Source organism: Osmia lignaria, chromosome 10, assembly GCF_051020975.1.
Source record: "Osmia lignaria lignaria isolate PbOS001 chromosome 10, iyOsmLign1, whole genome shotgun sequence".
Classification (NCBI taxonomy): domain Eukaryota; kingdom Metazoa; phylum Arthropoda; class Insecta; order Hymenoptera; family Megachilidae; genus Osmia; species Osmia lignaria.
Genome location: NC_135041.1, coordinates 8,761,372 through 8,787,131, shown reverse-complemented (window position 1 = coordinate 8,787,131; position 25,760 = coordinate 8,761,372). Strand labels below are relative to the sequence as shown.

The 25,760-nt window shown below is 40.6% G+C and overlaps 1 protein-coding gene across 6 annotated transcripts; it reads right to left on the bottom strand.

Moving 5' to 3' along the window:
• Positions 1 to 2,699: 2,699 nt before the first annotated feature.
• LOC117611489 (beta-1,4-glucuronyltransferase 1) lies at positions 2,700 to 24,555 on the bottom strand. Of its 6 annotated transcripts, none has more exons than XM_034339448.2 (6): positions 15,609 to 15,823; positions 15,307 to 15,515; positions 15,078 to 15,216; positions 13,757 to 14,727; positions 13,498 to 13,678; positions 2,703 to 6,240 (listed from the first exon to the last, which is right to left on the bottom strand). In XM_034339448.2, exons 4-6 carry the CDS (start codon positions 14,602 to 14,604, stop codon positions 6,034 to 6,036), a joined length of 1,236 nt encoding a protein of 411 aa, XP_034195339.1. In that variant the 5' UTR covers positions 14,605 to 14,727; positions 15,078 to 15,216; positions 15,307 to 15,515; positions 15,609 to 15,823; the 3' UTR covers positions 2,703 to 6,033. The 6 variants fall into 6 exon arrangements, with proteins under 6 accessions (XP_034195326.1, XP_034195333.1, XP_034195339.1 ...); XM_034339457.2 differs by having other exon boundaries at positions 15,087 to 15,216; XM_034339453.2 differs by lacking the exon at positions 15,078 to 15,216.
• Between the last annotated feature and the right edge of the window lie 1,205 nt (positions 24,556 to 25,760).

Below are 25,760 nucleotides of genomic sequence, written 5' to 3'. Positions count from 1 at the left end.
ACTTCGTCGAATTATGGGGGTTGCAGCTGTTTTAAACAAAATTAATTAGTTGACATTTATCAATTCGGTAAAATGATTTGCCTACGGTTCAGAATATAAAAGAATATTAAAAATAATGTCCACGTGCATTAATTACTTAAATAATCCACCCTGGAGTACCTAAACATCGTCGATCCATCATCTTAACGTATACAGACTTAATTAGAACCCATAGGTTGCAGAAATTCCGAATACCTGGCTACTCGTGACAGACCAACGAACATACCAGTTGAAAGACAACATTTAGCGCGATTAAATCGATCTAGCCCGTCTGTCAGCGGGAAATACTTGCACGGGTATCGGTCGTGTCTGTCGCGGCTGCAATTTTCATCGAAACGGAAGATCGACGTTCCATTGGAGAGCCGGTTTCGTTCTCGGCGACGAATCGATCGAACAAACGATCTGTCCCGGGGACAGAGAGCGAGTTTCTCTCTTTTGAACCGGTGGAAAAATTCTGAGAATCGCGACTGAAATATTCTTTCAGACCATCGGGCCGCTTGAATACCGTCTTCCGTACGAACAAAGCCTATTATTATGCGGTTCAAAAGAGCACTTCCCAGATTAATGTTAAAGGTATACCGTGATAAGACAGAAAGCCACGATTGCACGGTCAATCGTTGCATCCTTGGCAACGTTTCCTTCCTTCTCTTAAAAGAAGACGATTTTTTTCAAGTACATATATACCGTGATAAGTGATTAATTAATCAGTTGAAATTATCAGCAAATGCTAATAACCTTTGAATGTGTTTTAAGTGCCAAGAGATCAGAGAGCATTATCTAATATCCTGAATTGAAGTCCCTCGTCGAGTTACCTCGTACAAATATCCCTCTCGTGAACGCACGCTTTCCGGAAGTTCTAACGGCGCGCGATTTATCGAGGGAACGAGGCCCTGTGGGTTATCCGTGTAATTCGTTCAGACGGCAAATCCGTCGCGAATTCGCGAAATTTCAACGAACGAAGGTGAACGTCATCAACGAAACGTTCTCTCTAATTGAAAACGAATCTATTTCAACGGTGACGGTGGAAAAGATGTCTCGAGATTAGTTGAGATTATTCAAGATTAGAAGGAATTAGTGTGGTCGGTATGGTCTTACGATAGCTACTTTCCGCTTTTCTTCTCGTCTACAAACGAATTAAACTGCCGAACGAATCGCGAAACGAAACGAAACGTTCCGTGAGTCGAGCTGAAAAGCAACAAAGCAAAATGAAATTGCACAAAGCGGCGAAAACCGTGGGAACAACGAGACGATGGAAACATGGCCATCCGTGTACCATGGATCATCCCTTTCGTCTCACTCGATTTAGAACCATTCAGTAGACACGTCAACGTCGTTAATTGTTGCGGAAACGTACGAGCTGCTTTGGGGAGAAATATTAGCAAGCACTGAAGCGCTTTTTAATTATTTAATATGAAAGATTATGCAGAGCACTCAAATTAATTTTATTTTATAATCTGAATTGGCAGAGTTATGTCCCGGATTTTTCGCAATTCTATTATTCAAAATGTCTCGGATCAATTTGTTTAAATTGATAGAGATTTGGTATAAAATACTGCCTCTTTTATTTCGCTGCTGATAGAGGGAATTAAAAAAAGAATACCGTGCTTTATGTGCGATTCAAACGCAGCGATATCAAACGATCGCAGTGGCAATTGATTACACCGTCGCTAGTGGAACCACTATGTACCTCAATAGATTGGTAGGTGCATTTAATACGGAGTTTAGTTACAGCAAACTACCGCATCCCGAACCCGTATCGTTCAATATTGGCACAGAATGAAATCGGATTACTCAGCATTATGACAATTTCCTCCCTAATGACCTGATACTGTTACATGTTTCTCATAGTCTCATCGAAAGCGATCGAGATCGTTCAAACATTTGCTTGGCTGTTAGGGACCGATGGCTTAATTTTTGAAACTTAATAAAGAAGATTATCGTACAGAAAAGATTGAGTATTGTTGTTTCAATATTTTGCTATTTTGAAGGCAATAAAGTTTCAACTGTTCATCGCTAACAGAGGAAAATGCAATACCCTATCGATATCCGTAGACATTCTTCGCGTTTCGATAAGTGAAACCACTCTACGTGAAAGAGGGTGGAAAAAAAATGTAATAAAGCACATTCTTTGGAAAGTTTACATACCACCTTAGCTGAAAACACTTGCCTGGAAACCAATATATCGAGAGATTGCAAAGTTTTCGCTTTTCGAACTTACATCGTGCTCCGTGGTGAAGTTTCCTAGTTACCATCGGAAAATAGCCTTTCTATTTTCTTCTTACACCTAAGAATCCAATTTTGTTCGAAACGCGTTTTCAGATTTGAATTAATAAGAGCGAGAAGAAAGATCAATAACAATAAGTCTGTGCTTTTTTACAAATCGAACGTGTTACGTTGGTTCTACTTGAACCAACGTGAAAAACAATCCACCTGCAGAAGCATTTGTAAACTCGACGGTCGTTGCAGCCGGAAAAAAAACATTTATTATAAACTTTTTAGGTTTCCGAAAAGTACTGTCGCTCGCGTGCAATATACTGTACAATCACGAGAAACGCGAATATAAAAGTTGGTAAAACGTGAATATAAAACTTACTAAAACGTGTTTGAAAAAGTTTTACGATTGTTACTAGCGGTGTCCTGGTTACTAGAAATTTTTATTTCCACACATGATTTTTATTACTGTTCTTTGTGCATTTATGAAATGCACTGTTTATTGCAGTTTCGTGCATTCATATCGCTCCACCTCTTTTTCTGATGAATTGCAAAATATTTCAATGAAATTTCAAAATAAAATGAGAAATTGTTATTATGGAGGAATAGGTAATCCGTGTTGATACTTTGCATTAATTTATTCGTGTCTCATTCAACAGTGATCGTCTCGTGTTACAATCGTTTTAGTTGTTTACACATAATCCGTTAAAACATTATAATATACAATAACTCTGTGCTGTAAAATGTCTCGACTATAATTGTTACCAGTGGCGAATCTTTAAGCAATCGTCATTGCTGTACGAACGAGACAGCGAGAGTGAATCTTAACTCCCGAATGGTGAATCATACCTGATCAAACGATCCAGGTACCATTGATTAAAAACATGACGCTATATGCAAAAATCTGTTTGTCTCGTCTGTTCGAGAAACGTCCGAATAAAGGATAATTCCATAACATCCACGTGTGTCGTATAATAAATACGGTGGCAGTATCGCTAGAGGAAACAGGGGTAAAAAGATTTTCGTTATGCTTTCTCGCTGTTCGTGTTGTAGAGAACTTTTGAACGAGGACGTCAACCTTGTTTGTGTTTCACTTTAATCTGGGGATATTCTTTTTGATCAGGGATGCACAACCGACGACCCTTAGGCGCTAACAGCCGTAGCTACGTAGGAATAGTTAAAAAATGAAAGAGGGGAACCCGCGACTTCCATTAGCCTGACTCGGTTATCCGATTTCCATGTAATTTTATTTTTAATCGCCACGAATAGGGAGCAGGAAAACCGAAAATCGAATCCAATGGATGGAAAATAAAATACCGTCCCTCAAAGCATTCTAAAAATTTTCAGTTTCCTTTTTTTTACGAATTAAATATTAAAAGTTTTGATCGTCTCAAAAATAACACGCAGAGTATTTATAAATTGTTATAAAATTTTGATAGGATAATCAAAGCTACGTAATACATTCACTGCTATTTACATAAATTACTAATGATTCATAGTGCAGCTTCCATCAAGTGAATTAGTTTGCAATAATTAAAATCAACATCTATCTTCTAATAATGAAGTATTAATGTTACTTAGTGCCAATTGTTTAAGTATTAAAAATCTTCGAAACTCACGATTCCTGCAGAATTACTTTTATTAACACTTCGATGGCTGGTACCGCTAATTAATGACTCTGATTAGGAAACTATAATTAAAAATTAGTACAAGGCCGTAGGTTCGATGAAGCTCGCGGCCATCAAAGTGTCGAAATTCAACGAAACACTATTAACCCCATTCAAAGTACAGGAATTTAATTACCAATCAATATCTTCGAAACGTCGATCATTAATGACCATGGCTGTCAAGCTGTTAAAACAACCAATCAATGAAAAAATTGATTCTCGTCAGGTTAATTGCATTCGTTACAAGGCAACCTCGTTTCTCTTTCTTCGTCAATGCTATTTCCCAACGAGATATCCTCTTACCGAGCTCTTCGAGGACACACTCGATAAAAGAAAGAAAGGGAAAAACACGAGGCCGGATCGATCTGAAACTTAAACGTCGTTCCCTCTTAAATCACGGACAGTTAACGAGCTGCGTTCGCTTAAGTTCCCCAGCCTCGTTTCCCTGCCTGCTGCACGTGCTACGAAACTCACAGGCAGACATTTATTCCGCGATCCCGCATGCCAGTCTCTGATGACTTTGGGGATTCGTGAGTGGAAGCAGCAAGCGGGTTAGTTTCGTACGAGCGAATCGATGAACCGGAAGTACCTTCGAGTACACCACCATCCACGCTGATCGCGGCTACTTGATTGCCGGAATCTGCAGGAAAACTTCCCGTCCCTTCTTATTTCCCTTCACCTTCGCTTTCACCATCCTCGATTGCTGTCATTTTTCACCGACATCTGAATTTTACTTCGATTTCATATCGAACGATTTCTAGGATAATGGGGATAGTGGAAACGGACGAGAAACGCATTATGGGGACAGCTAGAGTGGACTGTGATTGCAGTGGAACGAGCGAACCGGAAGTGGACTAGGATCGTGTCTTTTGACCGATCGAGGGTTCCACCGAATTAAATATTCTGTGGATCTCTAAGTGGTTCGTCCTGCTTCCCTTCATTCGTTAGGAAATTTATTGGGTATGGTTTTATTGTTGTTGTTGTTCGTCGATTGGTACTTTCAATTTGAGATCAGATAAATTTTATAAAATCATTAGGAAAAATTTGGAAGTTTCTGAATTTAATACTTGAGAAAAATAATAAAACCTTGGACCCTAAATTACGAAGCCATTTCAACCATCGTGAAACTGAATGTTTTTCTTGTCTACAACGATACGTGTGTGAGATTGCGAACTGAGGCAATCTGACGTTGGACTTATCGTTTCGGATATACTCTGTCTCAGAGTTTCTCATTTGAGACGTCGATTTCTGTTAAACCTTACAGATATGATATGTCACCGATTGACCGGGACGGATATTGCAGAGTTAACCAATGAAAGATTATTATCGGCCAGGAACGAGGAAGAAACTACAATTTCTCTACCTTCATCGAGTATTTGAAAATCTATCTAATATACAAAACTAAATATTATAAAAATAATAGATTAGAATTTCTCGAAAATAAAATTGATCGTTTTTCTGTTAATAATGGAACTCTGTTAATGAAGTGGAGTAGAATGAGGACATAGAAATTTCACAAGTGTCGAAGCGCGGAATAAGGTGATCGTACAGGAGATTATCTGGTCAATAACGATGACAATCTGTTATATTCTGTCCATTCCATCGAGTAATTTGCTATCGAGTATAGACGCAAAATTCCCCGGGAAAGCGGAAAGGACTCGAACAAGCCGATAAAGCTTGGGCTGAATAACGGCCATTAGCTGTAAGTTAAACAAAACCATCATTTCCGGGACGATCAACCTTAAGCGGACGAAGCCCTTCATTTTTCATGTCCCCCCCAGAAAGGCTGAAGAGACCATCAAACTCGCCGAACAATGGATGGATGAATTTCTGATGGCTGAAATAATCGTGCACCACCGGATGATTGGTGGAAGCACCAGACCAGCTCTATATATCCTTTCGCCTCAAGAGTTAATTATTATTAGAGTGTTGTGAGCTTCGTTATACGACGAGGAATAGAAAATATATAGAAAACCATTTGATTATCTGAAGAATGTTAGAGAACGATTGATAGAAGAAAAAAGGAGACGACTGTTATCTGAATTTGTCTGACGAATGAAAAGGACGGTGGTGAGGATCTCGCGATCGATCAGCGAAATCTCCGACGAACTTTTCGTCACTTGGCATTCTTCATCATCTTCAAGGGATCTCGCATGTACCGAGCAAAGACTTCCTTCTTAAACGTCTCGAAATGCTTCCGGTTGGCACTGTTCTGTCGTTCCCGCCAGGCTGGCCTGGTTTTTCTAGTCTGCAGACCCCAATGACCAGTGAAAACCGGGGAAAGTACCTTGAACTGGTAACCGGCCACGTACATCTCGTACACCTGCACAGAGAATCAGGAATCGTTATTAAAGTTCAACGTATTACCAACATTCTTCTATATTCGCAAGAATAGGAATCGTCGAAAAGATTAGGATCAAATTTACTATTGATGTGAAATAGACAATAGAAGCAAAATGTTCCAATTTGCAAACCTATTTGATAAACATTTGTATTTATATAAAAATTCAAATTTTTTCAACGATTTATTCTGGAATAATAAGTTTGTCGCGTCACTGAAAAATGTAAATATCTTCGAAAAGCTATGATAGGCTAAATGTTTCGACCTGGCAGATTCTGCGAATGGAACGTTTCGATAACAAGCAGAAATCCCCAGGTCTGATTCGATCCGAGGTAACTGCAACCAGCCGAGACGAGATTGTGAACGGCAAACGAGTGAACCAGATTCTTTACGACCCTGCCTCGGGATTCGATGCTTCCTTGTTCGAATTTAAAATCCGCAGAGATTTGCTTGGATCGTTTCACAACCACGAAACAGCGTAAACGCGCCGCTATCTAAGCGCACGTATATGCGCGGGAAACACATGAATAACACAAGAAACGATCCACGGATCTATAAGATATTTAACCGGTGTTGTACTGGTAATTTTCATCTGCCTCGATATCAAATAACGACACTTTAATGGTTACTTTTTTATAGCGTAATAAATGTTGATGGTGGTTTAATAGCTTATCGAATATCAAATGGCCAATTTCGAAACGGAGGATGTCTGAATATCCTAAAATTGCACCTTTGTTACGTCAATTTGAAGCTCAATGTTTATAAGCTTCCGATTAATACTCTTGAAAACTGAACCTAGACATCCCTTTGTTTCGCTTCGTGAAATCGAAAAAGTGTTCCCTAGTCCTTATATTGTTCCGTTTCTCACGACGAGCCGCAGAAACGGTGCAACTTCGCCAAACTGTATTATAGTCTTTCTATGGTTTGCAAGTTTTTATTGCGTAAACAGTTTCAAAAGTTTGCGTAAACGTCCCATAGATATCCCTCGGACAGTGACATTTCCATAGGAAACACCGTGTTTCCGGCATTAGAATGGCGAGGAGGAAGGGAGTAAGGGGGTAAGGCTGGCAATCTTAGCCCGGGTCTGCCAACCTAGACAAGTCAGACAGACTTAACAGACAGGATTCGGTCCTGCTGTTACTCACTCGGGATACATCTTCGCGAATAATCGTACGTAACAATGGCAAGTGGTACGTGACGTTCTGTACGCGATTACTCGGGCTGAGATAACGTTAGGGTTGCACTTTAACTATTGGCTCGTCGTTTCGTGAAAATCCTCGCAATTACACAATTTCAGGAATTCTTACAATTTTTACCATTTTTCAAACTAGCCTTCTTGAAAAGTTAAATTTTTTAAAATTTATTTAACCCTTTATTAGCCTATGAATGCTTTCGATGCTGCAAATTTGCAAATAATAAAATGGTGTTTTAAAGAAGTTCAAGAGATAGAAAATAATTTGATTAAGAGAAGATAACGAAATTCGTCAGATGGCAGACGACAGAAGATTGGTCGTGATTAATGCAAAGGAACGCCGCGTTTGCAAAGCGGAAACACATGTATGATGGTTCCGACAACGTCAAAAGGAATTGATAGACGGCGTCTAATCTTCAGTTCCCTGTTTCCTAGACACGTCAGTGAATAATTACGCGCATGTGGCAACAACTGGTTTTCAACACGAGTGTTCCGTTGATTACACCAACTTCAAACGTGACACCGAGTCGAAATATCGTGGCATAATCTAACGACTATGCCTCTGATCGAATGTGACGAAATGAAAATTAAAGAATCAGAAATTTGATATATTAACGACGAAAGACTGAAAAATAGCATAGTAGATTTTCTTTGTAAATTATAATAATTTACCAAACTTGGAGAAAAGAAAAAACGAGTTGAAAATTATACTAAAATTGTCCCCGTCGACGTGGACACTTGTCCCGTTGATTAGTAAAACTGAATTGTCCCTTGCAATATATATTCTACCCGATTATCCGTCTTAATTAGCCAGTGAACGAGAATTAATTCCCTTCGCAATGTTTCCCGCGGGTCACATTCTTGCAGCTGTCGGTGTAAAACATTTCTAGCTCTTGCGACACAAGCGAGTCACAGGGCACCTGTTTGCCCCGAGTTTCAAGGGAGCACAGCTTACATTAAACAACGTAACCAAGTTGACGTATCTTCCTAATTAGCGCGTCTCGGCGTTTTGTCAACGAATTCTATTTGTACGACCTGACTGTTTCAAATGATTGTACTTTCGTTGACTAAATATACCAAATGAAAATAAAAAATTACATATCCCACTTTGAAAGTCATAAAACGAACAGAATAGATATTTAATGGTAAATTTCGAATCTTTTGAAATTTTATCGAATTTAAACATTCAATTTCACAGATCTTTCATCCGAAATACCTATGAACCATCAAAGAACTTTTTTTCTCCCCGCTTTTAAACAAACAAGTAATTCTAATGTAACGAGATCGGTGAAGCTTTGAGGGTTTGAAATTGCGGTTACTAAACTGGCGAAACTTTTCAAAAGCAAACGGAATCATCCATGGAATTCAACGCATCCAGAACCGCCGTTATTCCGTGGCGGTCCGCTCAAACGATATCCAGACGTTGTATTAATGTAAATTTACGCAATTTCTGTAGACGGTAGCCGGCGATCGTTCTTTCGTTTAGCCGCACCGAGCATACCCGGCGCGGTTTTGCTTGTTCCCTCTTGTTTCCAGCCCACCAACAGGAATACAGAGATGCTGAAGCGTTCCCGTTGTACTCTCTGCTCGCACTGATCATTAACCTTCGTGCACCCACACGCGTGGAATACGGAATATCCTGTTTATTTATAGGTGTTCGTGCAACCCCGGGTATGTGTGCGCGAACATGGCCAACGTTATCAAGCGGAACACCCCGGAAATTATTTTCGCTTCTAAAAGGAAGGCTGGATAACGAAAAACAGGGAACACAGTGTTACACAGCTTTCCGATTAGAAATTAGAAATTTTCTTAAATTGTTAATGTCCCGATTTAAACAATCAAACGAATAATAAAACAAAGAAGCATCATGGATGAAATACAAGGAGAATAGAATTCGCCATCGTGTTTCACATAGAGTATTGTACCTTGGATACGTGTGTTCGAACTAATTTCACGGTTCGGTATTGACAGAAACCACCATCGCCACCATGGACCATTACGATCATGACACGCCACACTACCGCCCAACACTTTATTCGATATACCTGTGTTCCTGAAATTTGGCTGATTAAATTTAACGTAAAGGGGATGAAGGTATTACCCTCGTTTAAACGATCTCGTCTGATCGAAATATAATACAGTCTCGTAGGAAATAATAAGGAAACGTTAATTTCACTAAACAATTCCTAGAGTCTACATAGGTACATCTATTTCTTGCTTCGTTAATCGAAATTCGATTCAGAGAGTAATGTAATTTCTATTCGTTAAGAATAACCATAAACAACCGATCAAGAGGTACAAAAGCGATTTTCCAAGAGAAAATCGTTCCTACCTTGCTACTTTCTTGCTGACTAGCGATTGCCCGGGTTCGAAACGGTGCATCCCTCTCATCGAAATTCGCTGATGAATACCACACGGAGATCACGCATTAGGGTCATACGTGACGATGCATCCAAAGGAGCCAGCGGGTTTGGTAAACAGTGGCGTATAATTTTTCCAGATAACGCCGGTGCCAAGTGAAAGCAGCCGGGACCGAAAAGTAAATCTGATAATTGAGTTTTATGCGATCGCACGTCGGTACAAATCCTCGCGAATAAAGCGTTCCAGCGTAACGTGTCTTCCCTTATCTTACATCCCCCGACAGCCAAGGTACACCGACGAATAAAACGTCAGCTGCTGAAAGAGCGAAACCCTTCCATTTCGATTCGAAAAAATAAATGAGGATCTCCGTGACATTTAAATGCAAGGATTCGCGTGTGTCTGTACTATTATAAACGTTGGACGTTTTATTCCTCGTCCATTAAATCAGTAGTAGTAGTAGTACCTTAATGAATAATAGAGATACATTATAATAAAGTGACAGAAATAGAATGCATTGAATTCTTTCATCAAAATAATGGACCGTGATTATAATAGATTTAACGATAATAATTTATAGCTAATAAATATGAATTGAACAATAGATATTTTATAATAAGATTAATCGTAATCATTTACAAGGATCCATTATCGACATTGAGGAATTCCTTGCTAATTATATTGTACATATATCAACGATTCTACTAAAAAGCTTCATTAGACATCGATTTCACGAGAACCCATTTTAGATCTCTATTTCTTTTACGCTTAATGCATCCGCCATTATCAGGTAGATGCATTTGGAAAAGCTTCTCGCTGGAGGGAAGTTCACCGTGGACGGTAACGTCTTTATCGGAATCGAGTTAATTACAACATATCGATAACAGCTGCTATTAAACGAGTCATTTTACCCGGTTAATAAGCGACGGAAACGAAGCAAAAGAAATATCGTTAAAGAATGAAATAGGTACGCTTCGTTTATTGCTAAGAACAAACGAACGAACAGGATAACGTATGATCCTGCTTATTTTATTTCGTTTACTTCCACTTCGTCTTGTTTCGTCTGATTTGCTAATAAAAATAGCAGGTTGCCGATTAGGGGTTAAATTTCATTCTCTATTCATCGCGAGACAATAGACTTGGAAATAACATCGTGCTTCGTTTCCTTTCAATGTATTCGATTCTATTGAAAAGCGGCCCGATCGACGAGCCTCGAAGGTAATCGTTCAATCGACGAGGCCAGGTGAGCCTAGCCGTTTTCTTTCTGTTTTATTCGCTGCCTGGCATCTCCAAGTTCGCGTGTCTCCGACGCTCACGGCACCGCCATTCCCCGCCATCGCGTCCAATCAATTTCGTAGCCGATCGTAAAATCAATCTTCGAAATGAACGTCGAAAGGTCAATATTGAAACGAGCCGCTCTGAAATTCATTGAGACGCCACTCGACTTGTTGATAGCGTAATATTTTCAAGTGTGTCGTTCGAGACGATCTTCGCTCGGGAAAGGAACGTTACCTGTTGATATAACCGTTCTCTGCTAAGAAAGATAGATGTAAATCTTGGATGAACAAAGCGACATTGAAAATTTTATATAATTTTGTTCTGTGAAATAGTAAAATCCATGATACACGCGTAATTATATCGCGGATAACAAAGTGCACGATAATCCGTTAAGAAACTCATTGTCTTGGCGATTGCATTCACGAGGGTGCCTAATTGCCGAAACGAGCGGAGAGAAAACACGCGGGAACGGATCAGTGAACACGAAAAAGCTGGGGAAGCCGTTTCGAATGTGTCTGGGCTCGTTTGCGAGGCGCCGGAAACGTGTTGCTCTGGCCGGAGGCGGCGAAACAACGCGCTTGCGAAACGGGCTGGAGCGCCGCGACGCGACGCGACGCGACGCGCGACGGGTGGTAGGTTGCATCCGCGGGAATGGAAAATAGAAGGAGAGGCAAGGGTGGAAAGACAAAACGGGATAAATCTAGGTGCACGAAGGTCGAGGGGAAACCGGTTGCTCGACGAAAGAATGGCGCGACAGGATTGTATTGGATCGAGGGGTTGGAGAGAACAGGGCGAGTACAACAAGAGGGTAGGAGAAGCGAACGATATCCATTCTCATTCCTCCGTGGGGAGTGGATGTTGTGCGAACGAACCGCAGGGAAGACGCGAATACCAATGTACAAGGGCCACGTAGCCCTCCGGACGGGGAACATGTTACGCTTGCAACCTAACACCGGTTCGCATTCACCCCTCTACATACACGTATGTTTCCTAACGGTGTGTTATCCACGGTACGTGGCCATGTAGATTTACACACGTTTTATTGCCGAAGCCGTGGCATACTTCGTTCTACGAATACGGCTAAGGTAGCTACGCGGCGCTCGGATTTTCGCCGCATGATGGAATTTCGTTATTTCCGACAGAGAAACCCCGTACGGGGTTGTTTCGCGAACGTCAACGTCATTGGAAAAAAACCTGGACGCGTTATCCGCGCGTGTAACGCCTCTACGCGTGTCACTTTTCTTTTATCTCGCGTTTCCTCGCCGAATGTGTCCCTGACGAAACGTTGGCAGTGATCGGTGTTCCAAATCCAAGAATAGCAACCGGTAATGTATTCAACTCCGATTCTCTGATTTAGATTGCAAGAATTTTTCTTATTTTTATAGAAAATGTTATTGTAACAATGCTAGAACACAATAGAGTGTCAGATATATAAAAAAACTTACTGTTTCTAGGTATGTCTGACATATACTGGTTTATACTACTGCGCGCTCAAACCCGTAGTATACTCAACTCCGATTCTCTGATTTAGATTGCAAGAATTCTTCTTATTTTTATAGAAAATGTTATTGTAACTATGCTGGGACACAATAGAATGTCAGATGTATAAAAGAACTTACTATTTCTAGGTATGTCTGACATACTGGTTTATACTACTGCGCGCTCAAACCCGTAGCATACTCAACTCCGATTCTCTGATTTAAATTACAAGAATTTTTCTTATTTTTATAGAAAATGTGATTGTAACAATGCTGGAATACAATAGAATGTCAGATGTATACAAAAAACTTACTGTTTCTAGGTATGTCTGACATATACTGGTTTATACTACTGCGTGGTCAGAGTTACGTGCCAAGGCGCTCTCTGTTCGCCACCTTCGATTAGATCCAATCGTATTAGAAAAACTTTCAATTTGGTATAACAATGGCGAGTAACAGGATGTTCACGTAAATTGTTAATGGGTGTAGAAAGTAGAGTTTGAAACACGAATTACCCGGTGCACTATTACTAGAACGTAACATCGATGTGCAAACGTTCGATTAGACGGCGCGGGGATGTGTCAAGTTTAAATTGAATAATGCTTGTTCTCCCGAAATGAGCCTCCATCGTACGATAACGGTGGCAATGATAATATGTAATTCAATTAATGTCTCCAGGGTACGAGATTTGCTTGGACGAGTTTCGGACTATCAAACTACCCCATGTTCCTCTCGTGTCCCCGTTCAACACTTCCTGCTATTTCTCTGTTTCCCACCGACATACACGAGTACGTCGTTCACCATGTTTCCCGTCTGCCATTCGAATATGTATATTTTTTTCGTGTTTCGATATTGCATGCTCGATACACGAGTTTTCACTGCCGTTTTTCTCAACTGCAAACGCGTTATAAAATTGATATTTTCAACGCGTACCTGAGTATTCCTCGTGTATCCGTATCCCATGAACCTCTCGTCATGGGGTGGAACAATGTCCTTCGCCACGTAGAAAGGTTCGTAGAGGAATTCGAAGTTGGTCACGTCGTGGCTGATGTACACCTTGCCACTCCTTACGTTTTCATCATTTTTATGATTCGGAACGGTGTCCAGTATCCACCTAAAGATACAGAATTATTTATTTTAGTATTTATTTAGTATCGAGTATTTTAAGCAATCTGTTGAAAGGATTGCATACCTGGTGAAATTGGTGGCGAACTGATTGTGAATGAAGACCTTCTGATGGAATGGTCTGGCCAGCCCTTTTCTCGCCAACCTGACCAGCTCCGTTTTATTCTGAGGAAATCTGACGCGCGAGTCCAGCTCGTACGTCGGTATCACGTAAGCGCACTTATCACAGCTATCAGTTCTCAGGAACTCGTCGAGAGCCCCGGTCAAATTGTAGCTCGGCACAATATCGACGTCTGTCAGGAACACGTACTCGGACTGACAGTTCTTCCTGGCTAGATTCCTCATATGATTCTGAGGATAGACGTTGTGTATCCTCCAGTTGGTCTGCTCGTTCGAGATCCCGTTCATCAATTCGTTCAATGTTCCTTCCGGTTTGGCACAATCCACGTTATCGGGCAGTTCGTGTTCGAAAGGTTGTTTCTTCGGCGGTCTACTCCTCGGCACGGCCAAGGAAAAGCTCACCCTTTCTCGGATAGGTTCGTAACATCTTCTAAGATAAACCAGGTACTTCTGAAGAACTTCGAACTCTTCGTCACCGGCTGCGTACAAAGCCACCGACATCGGACCCGTCCATTGATGGGCGGCCTGTACCAACGAGTGCAACTTCTCCACCGAACTCTGAGTAGCCAGACAAACGCGGTAAGCTTGCGATAATTCGACGAAACTCGAACCCACCAAAACGTGGTCGAACGTACGAAACATTCTACGTGCATCCCATCGTCCCAGCTTTACGTTCATCTTCAAGCTGTTCGCGTCAGCTGGTAACGCCGGCTGGTAATCCTGTGTTACGCATTCTGACTGTTGCTCTTTGATTAGGGTACCAAGATTCCATTCGGTTATGACGTTTGATTCCATATCTCTGGGCACTTCGTCCGGTACACAGGTTTCCGACTGCAGCAACAGGAAAGTCAGCAGTATATTCGAGATGGCCAGAACGATCACGCTCTTCAGACTGAGGTTCCATGGTCGACATCCAAACTGAATACAAGAAACAGTTCCATTAGTATCTGGTAAGTTTGTACAGTGAAGAAATAGATAGAACGATTTATTAATGATAATTTTAAAAGGATATCTGATTTTGATCGCGAGGGAAGAAAATTGAAACGAAAATGAAATATCATTTATGTTATACGACTATGAAACGTCGAGCGTAATATGGCTGCGATTATAACTTTGAAAGTTGCTAACTGAGTTTCCAGGCAAAAATCATGCTACACCTGTTCCGCCGCAAAACACCGTGTAAACAAGTATTACGATAAGAAACAAAGTCCTCGGTAATGGTGTATTGAATCTGTCCGAAGCATAACCGGTGTTGCTTGTTTTATCACCTTAATTACCAGGTCGTCAGTTTGTTACTGCCAGTAGCATTGCAGAAATAAAACGAGGAAGTTAACATACTATTAAGGGATGTTATTTTATCCATTGTGATTATTAAACTTCTTTACTCTCGGTTATACTCCTCGATTTCTTAAGATAAGAGAATTTATAATTAACTGAATTGTATCACAGAAATTCATTTTTTAATTTAAACTATGTTCTTATATCAGTGTATAATACCTTATGCAAAAGAAATACTTATTCTCTGTTCATGGCAAAACTGTTCTCTCCTCATGTATTACTTCGACAGTTGGTTCACAGCATTGATTTTGTAATACAGTGGTTAAAAATGATTATCAATCCGATGAACGCGATGGAACACCGACAGTTAGATGCTCTTGGTGTAAGAAAGCATTTTGTTTAAAACATTTTTTTCATAAATATCACTTCTGCGACAAATATGAATATTAAGTGAATCATTTTGTAAACTGCATGCATCTTATAAAAGACTCAGATTATAAATTTATACCATGTACACATACCTAACATACACTTGAAATATAATTGCACCAATCATGTTACTAATCCCGGAAATGAATTTACATTTATTATATTCCTTACCATCTATGGGATTTGAGAGAACGCGTAAATAATCGATTCGCGATGGTAGGTAAAATATAATTTATTATAACAGCAGTTTTTCTCTCGATGCTCTCTTCTCAACGTCTCAACTCTCAATCACTTTTCTCGCCATGCACGCAGCGTCCCATATCACTCTCTCATACACACTCACACATACACATTCATAAAGATAAACTAATCGGCTCGCGGTGTCAAATGTCCCGCGCCCGCCTGGTCAGTCGTCCCACAATATTTCGTGAGATAACTCATTTTTTATAAGTCATACCATTTAACTTTTACATCAATAGCTTTTTCCATATCTCTTACCAAATTTAAGACGTAACTCAACCCAATTACGTGACGCACCTTGTATTTTCAGAAAGCTATAGTAACTTCGTTTTTCGAAGCTAATAAAAATTACAGAGTATTAGTCAATATTCTGAGTGAATGCAAATAATTTAAATAAATAAATATCTCACATATAACTTATATAAACATTAAGGTCGCTACATCATACACTTCCGGTGACTTGATTCCTCCGATATCCGTTTCAGTGAATTTCCTTAAATGTAGGCTGCGCGATGAAACCGGGTATGTATATCGCATCAAACGAGGATTCTTATGTATGCACGATGCATTCTGTCATCGAATATCTGTTGGATCGATGCAAAGATGTTACGGAAAACTCAAGGACATTCAATGAATAACGCGGCAGGAATATCTTTGAATGCAATTATAAGTATTTTAACCCGTTCCACCGAAATCTATTTCATCAAGAAATAAATCAAGAAATAAACACCTCGATCCTTTCAAGATGAAATGAAATATCCTCCATGATTCTTAACTTAAACATTGTTAATATTAAAAATACCATGTCTGAGATAGTGATACTGGACGAAATCCACGGGGACTTTTATAAAATTGCATTTCAGAGAACAGAAAGAGTAAAGGAGGAGGGTAATCCGCAGAGACTGCGAGGTTTAATGAAGTTCTACTATGTAAATAGTACCTTGCCTCTTGCACGATAGAATTTCATTAAACATTCAGTCCATAAAGATTTTACTTCAACCACGATGGAAAACCAAATCAATTGAGACAATCATCTTGCAATAAAACCAAAGTATTTTACACAAAATGCATGCCATCGGATTAATTCTAGAAATACATTATTGCTGTTCCGATATCGTACGATCTACAGATTTGTATTTTAAAATTAATTTAATTCTCTGTCGATGATATTCATTTGTACATGTGTTTTTCGTTCGATAAATATTACCATACCTCTCGAGATAGTATTTTCATTTCATTCCGCTGCTTTTTACTCGCAAGGAATTGCGGTTCTTCTTCAACGCGATGTTCTTCATTTTAGAAATTCACGTTTATTTTAATTACTCATTCCTGATATCATCAGATATCGTATGCATCTAATAATTTGAGAAAAAAAACCTGTTTCCGATGAAAAAGAGATAGTCGTGGATCGTGGCACTTGTAATAATAGCGCAATTACAGAGGTAAACGGAAGAAACAGATTGTCGGTGTAGTAGAGTAACCACCAAAGTGCACGGCTGAATTCCAGCTGGAATCCGGTGAAATTTCGCGTGGAAACAACGGCCAGAACGATAATGGATCGCACAACTTTGCAGGGTCCGTTAAAATCGAGCTCATATATAAACCAGCCAGTCAGAATGGGTCGAGTGTTTAATGAGCGAAATACTGGTTCGCACCTTTGGCAGGATAATCGCCACCTCCAATAATACTATCTTCACTGTAATCGTGCGAAACGTCGTGCTAGTTTTGTAACTACGATCGTCTATGCGTTATACAATTCTATTTAGGAACAATACGCGGATGTGCTCTATGATATATACCGGGGATCATTCCATTACTCTGTTCGAAGGAAACTTAGGGGTACTCGCCATCGGGGCTAGAATTTTTCTTTTTTAATAAATTTAACAGAGATTTTCAGCAACTGGAGGGGAAAATTAGAAGGAAAATAAGGAAGAGACAAGACGGGGACACGTGTGCGGAAAGTTTCTACAACGTCGTTCGGGTTACTTTAACACGGCAAGTTTCCTTCGCGTACGGCGTGCACCCTAAGGAGAAAAAAAGAAATGGCGAAGCCGGTCGCGTCCGTAGCAGCTGGGATTTTTACAAGCCGAAACTAACCTCCCGTACAACTGTGCACTGTACTGTAAAACGCGAGAAAATTCCGACCGCGGCTCGGTACTACCTGAACCTCGAGAGCCGTTTCCGTCGCATTTACGCAGACGTATTAACTTATTCTGACGCGACGCGGAAAAAAGAAAGGGGGATGAAGAAGAGAAAGAAGGAAGAAAGACGGACGTCTCCATATTTAGACTACGCTATTTATTTGCATACTGTTTGCGGAATATTCATTTGCATATTATTACCCATGACGAAACTCGACCAGGGAATAATGTACGCGCACCGTGTATGAACAAGTGCACCTCGGACGGACCTTCAATATTTTTTAAATAATCCCACGCTAATTAATATTAATATTTGTAAATTGAATATTCAGGATAATTGATCGATGGTGTTTATTTTATCGTGGTTTTATCGAACTTCAATCATTTATTTTGTCAATATTCAATTAATGTTTTTGGAAATATGGATTAATATTTAGTTTTAAATTATCACGGTGTTATTCCACTTTTTCTAATTTTAAAATAATAATAAAACAAATTGATGGAAATAGTAAATAAGGGATGTTTTGAAAAGATACTTTAACAATAAATATCTTTCCCCCAGATACGAAGACGAAGCAATATAAAACTTGTTTTTACGTCAATAATGTACGCAAATATTTTATCTTGCTTTCTACACGTTACACGAGAAAGGAATTTCCATACATCGACGACTGTCATTAACACAGCAAACAAGTGAAACGAAGACGCGTTTTTGGAACTGAAAGGATAACATCATCCACCTTTAATCATCTTCATCTCGAAAACATGGGATCGCAACAAGGCTACGGGATAGGAAGAAACGGTAGAAAGAGCATGATTGATTATGCAAACACGTTGTTATTACTGATTCAGTGTATCCTGTGTGCGGCCCGTGTACTACGGCCTGGCAAATGTGTGCACGTTACACAGCTAACCCATTATCAAATTGTGTACTTGGGCTTTCGTTAGGTCACACACGAACCACAGTGCAGGCTTTACCGGTACTGAATCTACGATGCAGGACGAAAGCTTGAAAGCACGATTCACCATACCAGTTCCTCCCGTTTTCGTGCGGAACTCTATCCTTCCTGTAATCGCAATTCCAGCGTGTAACGAACAGTACAGGAAATGCATTAAACGATGTTAAAGCACGGTATCATGCTTTAATGGATCAAAGGATTTTCGGTAGGGAATAGACAAAAGAGAACGATATCAGCATTGAATTGTAATGAAAATAAAATTTTTCCATTAACGGCTTTCATTTAAGAGTCCCTGTCTGTAGACGTTCTCAGTGGTGCTGAATAGTTGATATAAATGTAGAGCTTTGTTGCTCAGTTTTCGATTTACTCGTTAAGACGGGACGAGGAAGGGATGCATTGATAGGAAGTGTGCGGAGGTCGAGAGAGATAAAGTGGTTAAATCAGCAGGAGAAAGAGATAACGGTGGGAAGGAGTTAAAGAAACATCGTAGGCTGGAAAAGGAGGAAAACTGGTGGGAAGATGGTAGCAAGGGATAAAGGGTAAATTCCGCCTTTCAATTTTCCTACAGTCCCATTTTACTTCTAGTTCGGTGCCTGTATGCCGTTACCGTCGGTGCAACGTTCACGGCAACGTAACTTAGCCCAGAATAAACTGAATACGATTCATTACGGCAACTCCAGCCGTTCGACCACCCACCAACCCATCCCTGTATCCCTTTCCTGTTTCATCGCCCTACCATCTTCGTCCCTCGGTCTCTCTGACGCGCAAACGAAGCGTCGAAGGCGGCGTCGTTGAAAAGCTGAGAATTGGAAATTCTTTGAAACTCTCCCCTCCTTTTCTCGTTCATCCCTCTTTCTCTCGTTCCTCGGGGTTGAAACGACGCGGCCCATCTCTATGCCTTCAACCTCTCCCGACTCGAATACATCCGGTGAAAGGGATATTGGAAAGAGATGCGGTTTACGATAATAAACGAATTGCGCCTATATCTCAGCCCACTTTACTACCGGCTAGATAAGCATACGTACGTATTATCGAACCGACGAAAAATACCCAAGGCTCTAACGATATCGTCACGGAGATTTCGCGGATCTGCCGAGTCGAAAATGTTCGAAGATTCGGGCAACGATTTACCACCTTCGTTGCCACCGTGAAAATGATAACGCGTACGATAGGATTTATCGAAAGTTTAATTATTAACAATGATAGTGGCTATTCAGAATTTTAATTACTTAATCGAAAACGAACGTCACTGATTCGAAGACTTTCGTCTATGGACGAAAGCTTCTTGGCCACTAAGCTAATTGCAAACGTTCAATTCCAGATGTAATAAAAAAAAAGAGAGAGAGGAAAATAGGAAAACGGAAAAAATAATTAGCCAACCTCGATGGAATCTCGAAAAGGAATTTCTTTTCATAGCTGGAAGTCAGGCATAACTGTCGTAGTCCGGAAAGCACGAAAGCCACTTTTGTCGAGTGGTGAACCGCTGCAATTAAACGACTGCCCTTCTTTCGTCTCATCCCCTCCCCGAAAACTCTCTACATCCCTTGCTTCTTCTTCTTCTTCTTCCTCTTCTTACGTCTTTACGCGATAATTAGCAAGTCTTCAATTTTCCCCACCGGTGCACGTATTTGCTTTGCATAACTACCGAGATAATTAAACAAGCTGTGATTCTCGGATCTGCCAGGAACAGACCGGCGCCGGAACCGGAAGAAACGGTGGGAAAAGAAAGCGGGCACTGGCTTGGCTGTTGTGAAAACTCGCGATCTTACGAATCCCGTGTCTTCTGTACCGGCCATTCCATTTCTGGAAGTGTAAATCGTGTCAAGAGAGTGGAGCGCGTGCTTCCTCGCCGAGTAATTAGCGAGCTTTGTCGTGCACGGAAACCGAGTAGCCGGATGACGTTCTAAAGAAGAGTGCAGAAGAGATTGTTGTTCAACTCTGATACCACTTATCGCGAAGCACACACTCCTTCTGAAATTATTAACCCTTTCTTTCGGATATTAATTCTTCAATTATAGATTTGAGACACTAACCGATTAGTGATCCCCTTCCATAATAAATGAAAAAATGTGCAACGAAAACTGTCGGGCAGAGAAATCTTCCTGCGGTGAAATAATTTCTATTACAAACAGGAAATAACGAGTTTAAAAGTATACCCTGACCTACCGTAAAAACCTCCGCCGCGTATTTATACGCGCACCACATAAATTGGCGGTTGAACAGTCGAAAAAAATATATTTCCCGCCGGTCAGGCGAAAACAAATAGTCGTACGACTCGCTTAATGAAAAGCAAACGTAATTAACCGGTGCCCGATGCACACGGAAGTAAGTAAAATCCTCCCTATTTAAGAACCTCCTTGACTTGACTGCTCGTTACTCTAAACTTTCCTCCTGTCCACCCTTTTGCCGCAATTTCATTCAGATATTTCAATCGATATTAATATTAATTTCAACGATGTACATGAGAATTCTTGATACGTTCGAAAAGTTGATTAACCGATAAAATAGAGAGAGAATAAAAATGCGAGCACGATTCGATGATGGAATAGCACTGGACGGATTTGAAAAAAAAAAAAAAAATGAATGTTCCGTGACGAAAACGTGAAACGTCAAGAAAATAACGGAATGAGTGGATGGAACATCAGACGACGTCGACGTGTAATTCGACGTTTTCGATGTTGTACATCCAGCAACGTCGATCCCGTTGAAAACGTTCGGAAACGATGAAACAATATAGCTCGATCGCCGTTGACGGGCTCCCATCGAAAACACTTGGAAAATGTATTGAAAACACTCGAAAATGATTGAAATCAAACAAGTTACGGGGTGAACAAGAGAAATCTATCTAGCACGTCTACTACACACCGTGGTATCGCGCGTACGTATACCTGATCGAACGAATGATTTCGGTTAGCCCCGTCCACCAGTCAGAAATACTATCTATGAGACGAATAAATTGCACCTATCCATGCTGATCGGGAACATTCGATCTCTCAATATTCCAACTGCAAACTGACCGATAATTTATTGATTGTAAATTGTTCGTGAACTCGCGATTCCCATTTCTATTCTTTATTTTTATTCTATGACGAAAATACTAGAATTCGAATATTATATTAATATCCATGTGATAAAAATGAAAATTAGATAGATGCGTTGAATAAGCAGACAATTTAAGTAGTATAGCCAGTGTATAGTCAAACGAGTCGGCAAGCGAATTGAAAACAACACTTGAACGGACGAGAAGCGGATTGTGAACGTTCTAACTAGAAATTTTCTATCATTAGAATATTATATTTCCATATTTTCCAAACTGCATTGCAGACAACTTAAGTAGTATAATCAGGTTATAGTCAGACGAGTCGGCAAGCGAATTGAAAACAATACTTGAATGGATGAGAAGCGGATTGTGAACGTTCTAACTAGAAATTTTCTATCATTAGAATATTATATTTCCATATTTTCCAAACTGCATTGCAGACAACTTAAGTAGTATAATCAGTGTATAGTCAGACAAGTCGGCAAGCGAATTGAAAATAACACTTAAACGGATGAGAAGCGGATTGTGAACGTTCTAACTAGAAATTTTCTATCATTAGAATATCATATTTGCATATTTTCCAAGTTACATTATTTTTTACACTCCCTGTAACTCTAAAACGAACACCGCGGTTCGCATTAAATAACGCGAAGCTTAAAAAGGTAATATCACCAAGGGGTATGATTTGCAAATCTAATGAAATCCATTTTTTAAAACGATCTCATTTTTTAAAGCAACCTTTTACAAAATTATTAAAATAATCCTAGCTGCCGGTTGATTCGTTCAAACGTATTATTCTCTCGTTAAGCAAACGGTATTAAACGAAGAGCAAACGTTCAAATGGGAGAATTTTCAACAGCATTTTCCCCGGCCGGAACGGGTTTTCCCTTTTTACGTCTAGCCGGTGCATGGAACCGCGAAAAACACAGGTTTGCACTTTCACCGTGTTCCATGCATCGTGTAAGTGGCCATTGATAAACGGCAGGCAAGAACTCGGCTCGAGCAAGAAAGCAATTTCGTCGAGACTCCGTTTCACACAGCCTCCGCAAATTTCCACTCTCCCACGAACCGTGAGCAATTTTCAATCTAACCCTCATTGTGCCTGTTCACGATGCCATTTGTGCTTCGTTTCTGCCTGTAATTATATCGACGATAGACGACCATTCCGTTTGCCTCGCTGACCACAATAATTGGCTACGCCAACGAGGATACACTTTGGCGTAGTTGCTGCAGAAATATACCGGGCTTGCCAATCTAATGGATTTGGAAAGGAAAAAAAGACACGTGTTTCGTTCACGTTTCACTGATTTGAATAATAGCAAGACCGATTAGGAGTTGGTAAGAAATCCTAAAATTGCGACGAAAAGGTCATCTATCGATGGGATAAATTTTTACCCCTATCAGAAAATGGAAAAATTATAATCAGATGTGAAGTAGCAAAATATAAAAGTAATCCGCCCTAATCTGACGCTGTAGAGGTTGAAGATCTTAATAACGGTCGTTAGGTTGCTCGAAACAACTCGATTACAGAAGTCTGGCGCGTTTTAAAAAGAGATGAATATGGAAATGGAAAGGCAATGGATAAACGAGAGGGAATAGGAAGAAAGGAAGAGGGAAAGACAAGATAATTCTCATTGTTCAACAGTGGACGCCCTCGAGGCGTCCGCAACTTCAAAGCCATTCGGCTCTCCGTAACTCTCATCGAACCAGAGTCCGACAGTTAATGAACTACCCTTCGGCGTTACAATGTATGTAGGCAGAAGTGTACTAGTCGTCTATGAAGCCGGGCCAAGTGTCGGAGAGGACCCATTATCCATTTACATAAAGGGCCACAACCAGCCGGCTAAGGGTTTACGCCTCTCATTTAACCCTCAAGAATTTCTCTCTATTCCCGACAGATTAATACTAGATCGAATTGCAACACATTTTTCTCCGTCGATTCTTTAATTAAAATTTTCGTTTTAAATAAATGGTAGGTCCTTATCAAATTCCTGATAGTATCATAATAGAATCAATGGCACAGCTATCAATTTGATGAATTTGCCTGATAAATAATCGTTTATACTACTAGCTCGCTATCATTATCACATCCACGATTAACCCCTTTCTCCAAGGGTTATCCAAGGAGTACGAGTCTACAGTACCGTATAGTCCAGGCAAAAACAGAGAAAACACGAGAGGCGCCACTGAAACAAGGTCACGCATAGGGGGTGCAACAATAGCCACGTGAGCACAGTGGCATCGTCCATTTCCTACAGCAGCGACATCTCGCACGCGACGTTCGTTGGGGTAGTTGCACAACAACAGTTCCGGGCAAGTACGTACGCGTCGCGATATCCAAGAATCTTCGACAATCTCGCGTTACAAGATCATCGATTAAGAAGATGCCGTGGACGATTCGGAATGCGACGAAACAGGAAGATCGCTCACCTGAACCATTGATGTGTGTTGGCACGCGAGACAGACCTGGCCGGCTGGCGGCAGTCTGATGGCGAAATCAGTCCGTGCCAACCTCTGCCGTTGAACTCGCGTCCCGTACATTCAGCATCCGGTCCCGCTGCGACACAGCTGCACGCACGTATGCACGCACGTGTGCACTGTTTCACCACACTACCACGACCACGCCCACGTGCCCAACGACTTTTCCTGGTTCCCGTAGTGTCAGAAGCCAGCTAGTGTCTCGAACCACCGTCAGGGGTGCTGCAATCACGCGACAACCACGGCGGCGCAAATGCAACCCCCGGAAATCGATTATTCCGACGCTCTCCTAGGGTTAATCTTAATCTGACCGCGATAAATCTATCCGAGATGCATCGCTAATTTGCGCCCACTACCTTCTAATGCAGTAATCCGCGAGAAAACTCGATCCTACCACGGCACGCGTTGCGAAACTATCAACTTCCGTATCGATTCCGTGTACACGGATTTCAACGCGCTCCACGATGAAACTATCACCGAGAGGAGTGTTCTTTAAAAAGTTATCTTTGAAATTGAAAAATGTATATATCAAGAGTTGTAAGTTTTAATTAATTAGAAGTGGAAGTAAATGTCGAGGTGGAAACGGGTGTTTGTTTCCAATTGAAACTCCATTGAATTTAAGTTTCCACGATGAGTACCATCGTTATAAAAATGCTTCCTTTAAACCACTCGCCAATCTACGGATTCAATTCGCTTCGGTAATGGAGATTAAGCGTTGACGAAATGTTTATCGTAGAATCTGGATCAAGTGTCGCCAGGCTAGAGCGTCGACCAGGGTGGAGAAGACTGTTTAAAATTCGATTTCAACGGCTGATACTTTCACACGTGACTTTCGCGTCGATACGTAGCTGGGAATCCTATTTTCCTCGATCCTTCGAGTAAACCACCACCACGTTCAATTTAACTTCTATTCAACGTTTAAAACATTGGACAAATTCTATCGTATTTGTATTTCTTTCTGCTATCTCGAAGATAACACGTTAAAACACGAACTCGATAACAACGTACCGCGTCGCGGAAATTAAATAGCCGCATCAGCATCCAACTTTTCACTGTTGCTGCCCAGCGCGCACGGTTGGCCAAAAATTTTGCCAGATTATTGCGAAAGATAATTAACAGAGTTGTGCTCTTAACGAGGCGTTCCAAAAGAAGGACTCGGTTGTACGGTATAAAATTGCTTTTTTCTTCTTTTCTTCTCTTCCTTTTTTTTTCTTTTTCACGGCAGGACTACCTGCACGCGCTTACTTATTCATGAGAGCGCTCGCGGTATATGGGACGTTTCATAACTTGTGGAACCCACTATACTTGCAGATGTATACAATTCGTATATAAATGATATTTGATGGGTAGAATGATCCATAGAATTGCCATGGATTATCTTACCGT